The 13293-nt window shown below is 39.8% G+C and overlaps 1 protein-coding gene across 1 annotated transcript in view; it reads right to left on the bottom strand.

The window, feature by feature from the left end:
* LOC134663102 (neuroglian) overlaps positions 1-13293 on the bottom strand; it is a 47783-nt gene that overhangs the window by 9085 nt on the left and 25405 nt on the right. Inside the window, exons 7-13 of the mRNA XM_063519436.1 lie at positions 10150-10291; positions 8208-8335; positions 7353-7474; positions 6818-6977; positions 1929-2296; positions 1169-1330; positions 173-406 (exon numbers count right to left, since the gene is read on the bottom strand). Of these exons, the coding sequence (XP_063375506.1) occupies positions 173-406; positions 1169-1330; positions 1929-2296; positions 6818-6977; positions 7353-7474; positions 8208-8335; positions 10150-10291 (1316 nt within the window). The remainder of the gene's footprint in view (positions 1-172; positions 407-1168; positions 1331-1928; positions 2297-6817; positions 6978-7352; positions 7475-8207; positions 8336-10149; positions 10292-13293) is intronic.

Raw genomic sequence — 13293 nt, 5'->3', positions numbered from 1 at the left:
GGTTCCAGCTGAGCAGCGCCTCGTTGCCGGAGATGACCTCCACGAGCGTGAAGTTGGTGGGCGCCAGCAGCGGCTTGTCCTCGCCCGACCAGCCGATCACCTCTACGGGGGCCACGTTCGACGCACCCTTCGAGTTCCACGCGACAACCTACGAAATATGAATATGTGATACCTCTCTAACTTGGTCCTCCTCCCCATCGGTCCAGGTCTGTATGCGGTACCCGTTGAAGTGTCCGCGCACGGAGTCGGGCGGCACGGGGTTCCAGCTGAGCAGCGCCTCGTTGCCGGAGATGACCTCCACGAGCGTGAAGTTGGTGGGCGCCAGCAGCGGCTTGTCCTCGCCCGACCAGCCGATCACCTCCACGGGGGCCACGTTCGACGCACCCTTCGAGTTCCAAGCGACAACCTACGAAAACGATGGTAAGTATATGATATAATGTAGTTTGTAAATAATGTATAGTATAATATAGGTTAAAACAAAACATAATTTGCATGCCTAGATTATTGGCGAAATGTGCTGAACTCGCAAAATTGCATGTTAAGACCTAATTTCTGTACCTACCACATTTCTATCAAATAAATTTATATTTCTATTTTTAAAGAACATGTTTAATTAAGTAGCATTATGAATCTAGTTGTGCCACTTGTGACCTTAAAAATTTGTTAAAAATACTTAAATTCCAACATCAACCTCGATTACTATTCCTTATTTCAGTAATGAAAGAAAATAATGTCATGCTTGAAGCTAGGGATCGGAACCGGTTTTTTGCAAAAACTTAGAAATAACCATAGTTTTCGAACTATTTTATACTCGAAATATAGGTCTCAGTTGTGTTTTTAGGTTACGACTTCGTATTATTAGATTGCCTAATTAGAAATGAAGTAATTAACAAAGAACGAAAAAATACCGTTTCCGTTCCCATACAAAAAATGCCGGTATCCGATCCCTGCTTGAAGCATCACAAATTTCACGGTTTACGGGAATGCCAGTTTAAAAATGATTACAATGATACCTCTGCCCTGTTCTGATAAAGGCCATAACTGTTTAAAAAAAGGCAAAAGCGGTGTATTTTTAAAGTTTTATAAGTAATAAATGATGATTGATAAATAAACATTTATGTATAGTTAAGTTACATCTTACTATGCAGTATGTCAGTAGGTATAATACCTTGATCTTGTATGGCACGAAGGTGGGCGTGTTGGGCACTAGCAGCTCGCTCTGGCGCCAGTCCTGCACGGTCTGGTCGGTCCAGCCCTCGCCCGTGTCGTTGCGCCTGAACGACACCTGGTAGTAGAACCCGGGGCCGTTGTGCTCGATTTGGGGCATTTTCTGTGGGAAACAGTGCTCTGTTAGATGATGGACGCACGCTAAGATGTAAATAAAAATCCTTAACTCCCAAGGTTTGAAATTTACCAGCCGAAACCAAAGTGGCTGAAAGTAGAAGTTAGATTCGAATTTTGGTTTTATTTGCCTGGATGCCTTTAAAAATATATGTATGTATGTAAATACTTTATTGTACATAAGACAGGTTAAGATACAATTAAAAGAAAGTATACAATGTACAAAGGCGAACTTATCCCTATAAGGGATCTCTTCCAGTCAACCTGATTAGGTCTTAGGGAGCATTATTTGCTTTGCAAAATCGACTCGAGCTGATGAGCGACCAGCTATATACACAGTTGTGTTTGAATGTCTCTGGCTATGTTTAGGATATGGACGAGATCCAAGCTTTTGGAAGTCGTTCAACGCGTTCTGTTCAAACATCGCTCGCTTAATTTATAATAATACATTTGGAACTTTTTAAACAATCGATGCCTGAGCAGAAGCGAAACGAACGACAAGTGTCGTAACTCTCTTTTGATTCGAAAGCATTCGACAAGACAGTTTCTAAATATCTTCTCAATAAACAAATAAAGGTCCCACTCACCGACCAAAATATGACCATATTGTTGGGCGCTCGACCACGACCCTCGACCTTGTCCGGGTTCTTGTACGGCACGTCAGGCTGCGTGGTGCACACCTCCGAGTGCCCCGACGGGGCTGAAGGTCCGATCTTGTTGTGCGCCACCACGCGGAACGTGTAGTTAGCCCAGGGGGTCAACTCCACGGTCCAGGAGGTCTCTATGGCGGGCACGTTGTCGTTGGCCGAGTCCCAGGTGGCGGGCGTGAACGTGGTGTTGTACTGGATGGAGTAGCGCAGGATGGGCGCGCGGTTGTCGCCTTTGGGCTCCCAGTGCAGGTTGGCTACTTTCTCGCGGCACTCGACGCCGACTAGCACGGGGGGGTTGGGGCGATCTGTCAAATTAACATTTTAGAATTATTTTTGTGTTATTTATGTGATAGATTAGCTTACTCGTTCATAGTAATACTAATAATAAAATACAATCGTTTAACTCTTTGAATGCCCCCGCCTGTCGTATGCGGCACGTCATCGTGAACCTTGTCGGAATGCACGAAGGTTGATATTAAACTGTAGCCGTGCGCGTCGGTTAACGCCTTTGGCGGACAAAGGATAAACTCACGTTGAACTTAACACAACAAAATTAGTTCAAAAAAATATTGCTTTTTTTTAATCTGTAGGTACTGTAGTGAGGGTGTTAAGTGAAATGACCTTTTTTTGCTTGATTAAAGCATGAAACTTGGCACAGTTGTTCCTTATATCAAAATAAGCCGATTAAGATCGGTAGCCCGAGGGACCCCCCGCTTAAGCCCGAGAGGGGGGGGGGGGTCAAGTAGCGCCCCGCCCGGCTTCATTCTAAAAATTCTAACAGGCCCCGTTTAGCTAATAGGTCATATTTGGTATCAATTTCGGATAAATCAATAACGTAGAATTCATTTCTGGTATAAAAAATTGCAATTTGTTGAAAAAAATAATAAAAAACAAAAAATCTAATTTTTCAAGTGTAATTTTTGTTTTTTATTTATTGTCAAAATTAAACTGCTTGGTTTTTCTACATACAAAAAATATGACAATAAAGCCTATTTAATGCAGATTTTAAAAACATAACTTTTACTAACCTTTATTAAAAGGAAATTGCATAAAAAAAAACTTATATCGTCTCGCGCCGGTGAATATCTTTTTACCGACATCGGCATCGATATAGACAACATCCGAAGTGCACACTCTGGAGACCGATTAAATGTATTGTTTATTGTTGTAGATTCTATTATAAAGATAGAAAAGCGTACAATTTTTTTTAATGTGTCGTTCAGTGAAAAAGGGACCTTAAAAAAATTATCTCGTGCCAGCCTCGTGTTTGTATAGAAGCATACTCGTATTTAGTTAGTGCCAACCACTCCGTGGACTCCATGGTCCCTGTTCTCAATTAATAAGAAGTAAACTGTAAGTATTCTTTAATATACTTGCTTATTACATTATACCACACTTTAATTTTGCGTCTTGTGTATTAATACAGTTCCTTCCCCCGACACATGAATGGGTACATTTCGTCATTCACGTATATATGTCAGTTTCAACCATATTCTGGCCACAGCAGGGTTGTCAGAACAGTTTGGAAACAGTCGTCTGCTCCTTGCTTTCATTCCCAAGAAGACGGACTGAGCAAGTTTAAAGAGGAACTAAAGTCTGACCCCAAACATATAATCCTATCCTGATAAGGCTGCTTCTATTTCAGTAGTCGATTCATGTAAATAATTATTTCGGGCATTTTTTAATTATTTAGCAACGGCTTTATCTGTTTCACTTTACTTTGCTTTACAAGGTTATTTCACCTATCATCATATAAAGGTATAATAAAGTTTTGGCGAATGCTATTTATTTACTGCTGTTGCTCCATCCTGTAGGAGGTTGAATCCTTGTATCGGCCAGGCTAAAAAGGGTCCATGCTTAGATCTCACTTTTATACACCTTATATTAAATGGGGAACCCGGGTTCAAATCCTAGAAGGCATTTATTTGTCTGTTTATCGTGAATACTTGTTCCTGAATTACCTATGGATGTTTTGACTGTATGTATCAAATATATATGATATATATCATGTAGTACCCACATCACAAGTCTTATTGAGATTACAGTATTACAAGGTAGATCGAGAGAACGCTTGGAATACGAGTACGACTCCTGGTTTTTCAGGGCCCGATAGAAATAAATTAGAGTTTAATTTACCATGACGGTAAGCTTCACTTATAACTACTGATCTTTTAGTGAAACTCATTTCTTTACCACTAGGTAAATCATTTTGAGACACTGTGTTGACGAAACTTCGAAGAGTTAAAAGTCCTTATTTATGCCATCGCGAAATTGTGTAGAGAAACATGTCACAAGTAATGTTCCTCGTGAGATTCCGAATACTCCAAGAACCATGAAAAGTCCGATTCATTTAATATGATGGCCCTAGTTGCAGATGCTGTAAAACAGTCATTGCAAGGTATTGATACGTACAGTAGACACGAACGTAGTCATAGCAGCTAGACTAGATTCATGCGTACGAATATTTCCCCAACTACAGGAATTGTGGGCTCACGTTGACACAGTGGAAAACACGATTATATCCCATGACACACCATTGCATCCAGGTCAGGGAATTATATTTTAAGCTAATAAAATTATCTATTCTATAAGCTAAGTAAACTATCTTTTATTTACCCTAAAAGAGCGGAAGTCTTACCCCTGTTTCGAGCATTCAGTGGAAAGGGGAGAAAAAGTGAATTCGAAGCATGGAATCTGTTCAGAGTTCAACCAAACCACTACAAGGATTCAAGCTCTTACAAGATGGAGCAATAGCAGTGGCTAAAAGCATTCCCCTAAAATACTAAAATGTTATTATATGATCGGTAATAAGTGCAATATTGAAGAAGGCAAGTTATACCGGGATATTAAAATGAAGAGTTGTATAATGTTATACCTGTTCTATGAGATTAAGTCACTGCTAAATTATTTTATTATTAAATTCCATAATGTATACCTACTTCTAACAAAAGGGAGCCATATAAATGCCCTATTACGCGCAGTGTACCGAGGGGTTGATGTTTAGGTTCAGACGTTAGTTCGTCGTCAAACTTGCTCAGTCCGTCAGACTTCTTGGGAATGGAAGCAAGAAGCAGACGACGGGTTCCACACTGCTCTGACACCTGCTTTGGTCAGAATATGGTTGAAACCGACCAGAAGTAAATGCAAACCGGAATATAAAACGCGATGCAACTACATGAATGATGAAATGTACGCATTTATGTGTCTGGGGAAGGAACTGTATTACGACACAAGACGCAAAATTAAAGTGTGGTAGGGTAATTCGCCACTAACTGGCCACTTTTAGTAACTGGCCACCCAAAACCAAAAATTCATTTTAGGCTAGCCAGTGGCCAGTTATTGAAAGCTGGCCAGATTTTGGAACCTTATACTAAAATGAATTCTGTTTATAGGTGAATAGAATCCATTTTTAGTTTAGAGCGGCTAGTTATTAAAGCGGCCAGTTACTGGCAAACTATTCTATAATGTAATAAGTAAGTAGATTAAATAATACTTACAGTTTACTTCTTATTCATTGAGAACAGGGACCATGGAGTCCATGGAGTGGTTGAAATTAACTATGCTTCTATACAAAAGAGAGGCTCTATGATAAATTTTTCCAAGGTCCCTTTTTTCACTGAACGACACATTTTTTTTCTAATCAAATATTATGTACGGCTTTCTATCTTTAATATATGATCTACAATAATAAACAACACATTTAGTCGGTCTCCAGAGTGTGTACTTCGGATGTTGTCTATATCGATGCCTATGTCGGTAACAAGATATTCACCGGCGCGGGACGATATATGTTTTTTAATGCAATTTCTTTTTCATAAAGGTAAGTAAAAGTTATGTTTTTAAAATCTACATTAAATAGTCTTTATCGTCATATTTTTTGTATGTAGAAAAACCAAGCAGTTTAATTTTGACAATAAATAAAAAACAAAAATTACACTTGAAAAATTAGATTTTTTGTGTTTTTTTATTATTCTTTTCAACAAATTGCAATTTTTTTATACCAGAAATGAATTCTACGTTATTGATTTATCCGAAATTGATACCAAATATGACCTATTAGCTAAACGGGGCCTGTTAGAATTTTTAGAATGAAGCCGGGCGGGGCGCTACTTGACCCCCCCCCCTCTCGGGCTTAAGCGGGGGGTCCCTCGGGCTACCGATCTTAATCGGCTTATTTTGATATAAGGAACAACTGTGCCAAGTTTCATGCTTTAATCAAACAAAAAAAGGTTCGACCTTTTTTTGTTACTTAGAACCTTAACTACTGGAGCTCAAGTCCTGGGGTCCGTTTCTCAAAAGCTTGTAACTTGTAATACAAGCGGATGTCGCTTTTTGACAGCTTTTGTTAGAAAGAGACTTGTATTACAAGTTACAAGCTTTTGAGAAACGGGCCTCTGCTCGACAATAACATTTATCTTGTGAGTTACCTTGCACGATGAGCGTGGCTTCCGCTCGGGCCTCGTCGATGGGAGTCTTGACGACGCACTGGTACGGGCCCGAGTCCAGCTCGATGGTGTCCGAGATGAGCAGAGTGTAATCGTTAGTCATCTTGTGAGTTACCTTGCACGATGAGCGTGGCTTCCGCTCGGGCCTCGTCGATGGGAGTCTTGACGACGCACTGGTACGGGCCCGAGTCCAGCTCGATGGTGTCCGAGATGAGCAGAGTGTAATCGTTAGTCATCTTGTGAGTTACCTTGCACGATGAGCGTGGCTTCCGCTCGGGCCTCGTCGATGGGAGTCTTGACGACGCACTGGTACGGGCCCGAGTCCAGCTCGATGGTGTCCGAGATGAGCAGAGTGTAATCGTTAGTCATCTTGTGAGTTACCTTGCACGATGAGCGTGGCTTCCGCTCGGGCCTCGTCGATGGGAGTCTTGACGACGCACTGGTACGGGCCCGAGTCCAGCTCGATGGTGTCCGAGATGAGCAGAGAGTAATCGTTGGTCATCTTGAAGCGCGGCTGGGCTTCGAAGTCAATGGTTTGACCCTTGGAAAACACAAAAGATAAATTAATATAATGTCGAACAGCGTAATCAAATCAAAATCAAAACATTAGTTATTCAAGTACGCCTTTTGTACGTTTCTTGTGAATAATTTAGTACATCTACGTAGATTGATTGTATCTTGCGCGAGAGAATAATCGGTCGTTATTTCCTTTTTGCCGTTTATCGGATGATCAACTAAGAAGGTTGCTGTTAGTAGTACTCACAGCAATCAGATACTAACTTACGAGTAGGGCAGTCACCACACGGGATTCACCATTTAGGGTCCTAGCTAAACTGGTTGTTCCATACTTACGCTATGGAATGTCCAATTTAACTAGAACCCTAAATGGCGTAACAATCGTGGAGCGTGACTGTACCTTGAACTCCCAGGTGACATCGGTCTGTAGGTCGGGGTCCGTGTCGGGCGTGCAGCGGAACGTGGCCTGCGAGCCGGCCGCCACCTCGTAGTCTTCAGGTTCGTTCTTGATGGTGGACCGCTCTGTATTAAAAAAAAACATGTGTCAAAAGACCGTGCGCTGATGCAGCTGATTACCCTGTGGGCCATAGACACACTTTTTTTTAGTGATTCGCACGGGGCACTAAAGTAGCGACCTTTGTAAGAGAACCGATAGCCTCCAAAGGCCTATCACACGGGCGTAGCTAGGTTTTAGTATCGGGGGGGGTTCAAGAAAATAAAAGCGGCCAAGTGCGAGTCGGACTCGCCCATTAAGGGTTCCGTATTTAGGGGATTTATGACGTATTAAAAAAAAACTACGTACTAGATCTCGTTCAAACCAATTTTCGGTGGAAGTTTGCATGGTAATGTAGGTACATCATATATTTTTTTTAGTTTTATCATTCTCTTATTTTAGAAGTTACAGGGGGGACACACACATTTTACCACTTTCGTTCTGTTATGTATCGCAGAAACACAGAATATTACAAAATTAATCTTCTGTTTTTCTTTTTAAATATCACTATTTCATTCGCATCAATTTTGATCCGATAATCGACGATGGCGGAGAAATCTAAAATCCAAACCACCGTATACTATAGGTAATAGTTAGTAATCAATGAAATATGCCGCACGCCTGTTCTTATTTTAATTCTATGAATGTTAATATTCTGAACTTTTCGGGGGGGGTTTGAACCCCCAAAACCCTCCCCCTGGCTACGCCCGTGGCCTATCATACAAGAACATTTAATCTTAACAAATAAATATAAGGTCTCACGTTTGACTTCGAGTGTGCCGTATGCAGACTTCTCGCCGAAGCTATTCTGCGCGTAACAGCGGTACACGCCGGCGTCGCTATACCCTACTCTGCGAATCACTAGGTCTCCCATCGTTGTGATGTTGAAGCTACAAACAGAAATAAATACGTATTAATATATAACTTTATTCAGAAACGCCTGGTTAGCTAAAGACGCCGGTTCGAATCCGGCCTCCACCACTGGAGGGCTTCGTCACTTTTTCTCTAGTATCTATTTTCAGTTTGTAAAACTTTGATGATATTCCCTCACAACCGAGGGCATGGCATGAGTGGTGGGGATAACTGACAGAACGGGATAGTCTTATGTATCTTTCACTAGGAGTAGCAGAGAAAGCGCTATTATTGTTTGTCTTTGTCAGAGTCTCATATTTTTTTATTCCCCACCGTAGTTTATGGTGGGATACAAAAAATGGGTAAACGTCAAATTGGTGTGAAACATATGAACAGTGCAAAGATTATCAGGAAAAATATTGAAATCAGTGTTTCGTGTGCATGTAGTACTTAACAATTCAACAAATATGGTGAATTGCTCAGTTTTGCGCTGTACAAGTGACTGCCGGCAAAAACAGGACAACGTAACATTTCACAGGTAAATACAGTATTTTATACTTCGGTCACATTATCATGCTTAGTAACAGTATCCTACAATCTATATCAATTAAAATCTGAGTAGAAAAAGCATTTACAGTAAATAATAACTCGGGTAAAAAAATTAACCTATAAATATTTCCTGATAAATTAACCGACCAAATTACGTACGCATATTGACAGTAAGCCGTCACCCTTTTAATAACGTGTATTCAATTTAGTCGCATAGCTATTATTTTTATTATTTTATAAATAATTTTGCTGTAGAACTGGACATATACGAACAATAAAATTGAACTGTGTTTAAATTAGAATGTAAATTATATTTATTTAAGCATTACGGATTCTTTCTAACGTTATAGAGGGTTTTGCCACGACTCAGAGAATCTAATTCTATGATATGCTGCAGGCACTAATTCTTAATTTTGCAATAAGAGTGACAGATTACAAAATGAATATTTCGTTTATTACCTCCAGATTCCCACAAGATGCAGGCACGCGTGCTAAATGGATTTTAGCAACCGGATGGAGAAACTGGGCACCGACGCAAAACTGCCGGATATGCTCAAAGCATATTACGAAAACCTACCTTTTCTATTTCTTCCTGTGGCACACAGTATGCTAAAAATTCTTTCTTTAGGCGTAGGTACTTGTAATATGTATAATGAATCGCTTAATGATATAGACATTTTTGTTCATAGTTTGTCCGTTTCCAAGAACAAAGTTCGGCATATTTTGTTTACTAGTAATTGAAAAATTGTTTAAAGTAAATATTTTGCATTGTTTTCTTACTTTATTTGCGTGTTGTACTCACAACTATACCTACGGGTAATTTATAATTAAGTAACCTATTTACTTTTCATTGTAATAGTCAACTTAGTAACGTATGAAACTTTAGGTCTATTTTTAGTCATTTTTGTAAGACTTATTTGTAAAAGGCTGTTTGTTTTCTAAATAAATTAAAAAAAAAGAAAATTGGCCCATTGATATTTTATTTATCGCTGCGTCTTACGTAGGCGAACAACTCGCGAACGTGATTAAAATTACCCCAATATTTGATAATATTGGGGTAATTTTTACCTATATGGTATCCCCGGGTTTGTGACGTCATCTATGTCTATCCCTTACGGGGGCACGCGGTAGGCCACATCTATAGAAATACTACCATCTATGCTCATAACCGACGGCAATAGTTAGGATGACCCCAACTGTGGTCTGAGGTAAAGACGAATGCACAGATTGAATACATATTTACTGAGAGAAGATGCATAAGGAAGGTCCATCTCAAGTCTCATTATGACACGACAACACTCACTTGCCACCGGTGAGCTCGACGTCGTTGCGCATCCACTTGACGATGGGCCGCGGCGCGCCGAACACTCGGCATCGCATCACCACCTCGGACCCGTCCACTTTAGTCACGTTCTCGGGGCCCTCTCTGATCTCTGGCGGGATCGCTGTGGAAAGTCATAATGTCAGTACAAGGCAAACACTCGACCATTACCGACCGGCCTGGCCTAGTGGGTAGTGACCCTGCCTGTGAAGCCGCGGTCCTGGGTTCGAATCCCAGTAAGGGCATTTATTTGTGTGATGAGCACAGATATTTGTTCCTGAGTCATGGTTGTTTTCTATGTATTTGTATATTATATCTATCGTTGTCTGAGTACCCACAACACAAGCCTTCTTGAGCTTACTGTGGGGCTTAGTCAATTTGTGTAAAAAATGTCCTATAATATTTATTTATTTATTATTATTACACCGGCTAATGATAAACAGGTTAATGGAACACATTTGTCATGCCATGGAGAACTATCAAAGAATGCCTGAATTTCCACACAACACCTGATCATGATTAAGGAACGACGCTTGATGCAACCGGTTCTATATCTCCTATATCGTTGCAATAAGGCTTTAGTAAATTTACATGTATTTACAAGTATGTTGACTATTATGTTGTCTGTGATAAATAAATTGATTGATTGATTTACAAATTCCAAGTACTTATCAGTTTTCTCTGTGTTGATAGCTTTTACATGCTTAAGAGCAAAAGCGATTCTTCACTTCCTTCGCACACAATGCATAAGGCTAGCGTAGTTTTAGACAGGGCGGCAGATTGTTTTGTGTGAGTAAATTGGATACATTATCCTGGAAACCTTGCGTAATATCACACCACCCCAGTTCCATTACACAATCTTTGAAAACCCCGCATATGTTGTAAAGTTTTACGATGTAGAATAATGTGTGAAATATGAATATTGATGTGTGGCATATGGGCGGCGAGTCCAGGTGGCGCGCGGTTGTGCTAACGACGAACGCACGAGCCATATGGGATACGTTGATACAAGAATTTTAAGTGTTTCCAAGAGTACAATGCTACGTTTACATTCATTTGTACCGGGAAAATTCATCACTATAATATTAATAGCTGTTTTGGCCCTAATATTGTTTACCCAATATTTCATAGGTACATACTATTCGATCGACATCTGATAACTGTGCAATACCAAACTATAGCCCAGTTGTTTAAATATTACATAACCAATTTAATTGGTGAGGCGTATAATAAAAATTACCTTGACACGCTCTTATTCTTTTCAACTTCAACTTCAACATTTATTCAGCAAATAGGCCACAAGGGCACTTTTACACGTCAACATTGAATTTACATAAAAGCAAAATAATAATAATTATACATCAACAATTATTAAATACAACTACAACTACCAAATCAAACTAACGTAATACAATTACTTAGAGATGTATAAGGTCTCTTTATGTCGAATTACATAAAAAAACTATAATAATAATATTAAAATAAAAACAAAACAGATACATGGAAAAAAAATCTAAACTTATTTAGAGGTGTAAATGTCTCTAAGTGTCAGAACTAAAAAATAACATAGTTTATCAAATTATCCTTAGAGATGTATAGGGTCTCCAAGAGTCACAATCCTGTATGATTAACACATTACGAGAAAAAAAAAAACATACGAGAACCGAATGAGGCGTCTCACTGCAATTAAATTAAAAAATAAAGTTACTAAATATATTCGTGTTAGCTTAAACAGACCCGTCTCCACAAACAGCACCCGTTCACGAGTACGACGCGTATCTCAGCCATCGCCTCCCTCAACCTTCATTCGGGAAAGTGGTGACCCGATCAATTTTAACAACCAAGTCGCGTCAAGATTATTTTGAACACCTCGGCAGCTTAGCGAATATTGCTGCTGACTGTACCTAAACGTCGCGCACTTATAAACAGAAAACCACGCGCGGTCTCGTAAATCCCGTCTGTTATTCATATACATTGATATTTCTTTTCCCGTTTCATTGAACCATTAGTGGACGCAACATGAGGCGTCAAGGATTAGATAATGTATTATGAACGCTGCAAAGAAAAGAAAGAATAAATACATAGGATATTGTTATCCCTCACCGGGCAAAAGCATGCGATCGATCCAGGCTCACTCAGCTGACTCACGTTAGCTCCGGGGAGGTGTATTTCCACCTGCTGACTCAGCACTTGTTGCGTTATTACATTACCTACGCAATTTACGCGGAACCCATCGAATCACGGGATGAGGCAAGATGACGAGGAGCCTAATTTAATAACGAACGAATCCTAGTGTGCGATGCGACGTGCGAGTAATGTATGCGGACTTGCAGAGTGAAATCTGGTCAAAATTCAATGACGTATTCAATAAAAATGGTTATTTTTATACATTTTCATGTTCTTTAATAATATATGTAACAATGTTACCTGCAAGTTAGTTCACTTAAATGCGAGATTTATGGTACTAAAGCCAAACACAAATGTTGGCATTTTTTTTTAGTTACAATCTTTTGCAATGACAATCTTTATTTAGATTAAAGTTTCTTTGATTAAAAGATCTTGTAATCTTATATTTGTTTGGTCCAACTGCCACTTATCAGTCTGTTTTTATCATTTATCTGACCTGTAAAGAGGTCAGCGTATGCAACGCGCTAAGAAAACACCGTAGGCGCAAGTATCCATATCCTCGCATTCAGGAGAGTGAGGTGTGGGCGTGTGAAGCAAGGAAGTGGCCAATAGACAACAGACGGTGGACGTAGACGCTTCCGAGCTAGGGGACAGAGCTGTTAGCTTTTTTTTAGATATCTAGTTCTTCATTGCTTATTACTACTTGGCAAAACGATGTGTTAGCATAAGCGTCAACACTTTTTTTAATTAACCATCTGGTTATTGACAAACTTGATTTGCTAGTGATTCGGTTAAATTGTGTTGTTTGAAAAACAAATTATAGTCAGTCTTTTATGAATGTAGTACGATACCTTTGGTTATGGTGCTTTACGCACACATTTTTCATACTAAAAGGGGAGGTTTCGGCAGGGGTAGAAGTTGGGACGCTAGTGTGCGTAAAGCACCATACCCAAAGGTATCATACTACATTCATAAAAGGCTGGCTATAATTTGTTTGTC

Source organism: Cydia amplana, chromosome 4 (assembly GCF_948474715.1).
Source record: "Cydia amplana chromosome 4, ilCydAmpl1.1, whole genome shotgun sequence".
NCBI classification, from domain to species: domain Eukaryota; kingdom Metazoa; phylum Arthropoda; class Insecta; order Lepidoptera; family Tortricidae; genus Cydia; species Cydia amplana.
This window is presented reverse-complemented; position numbering and strand designations above follow the sequence as displayed.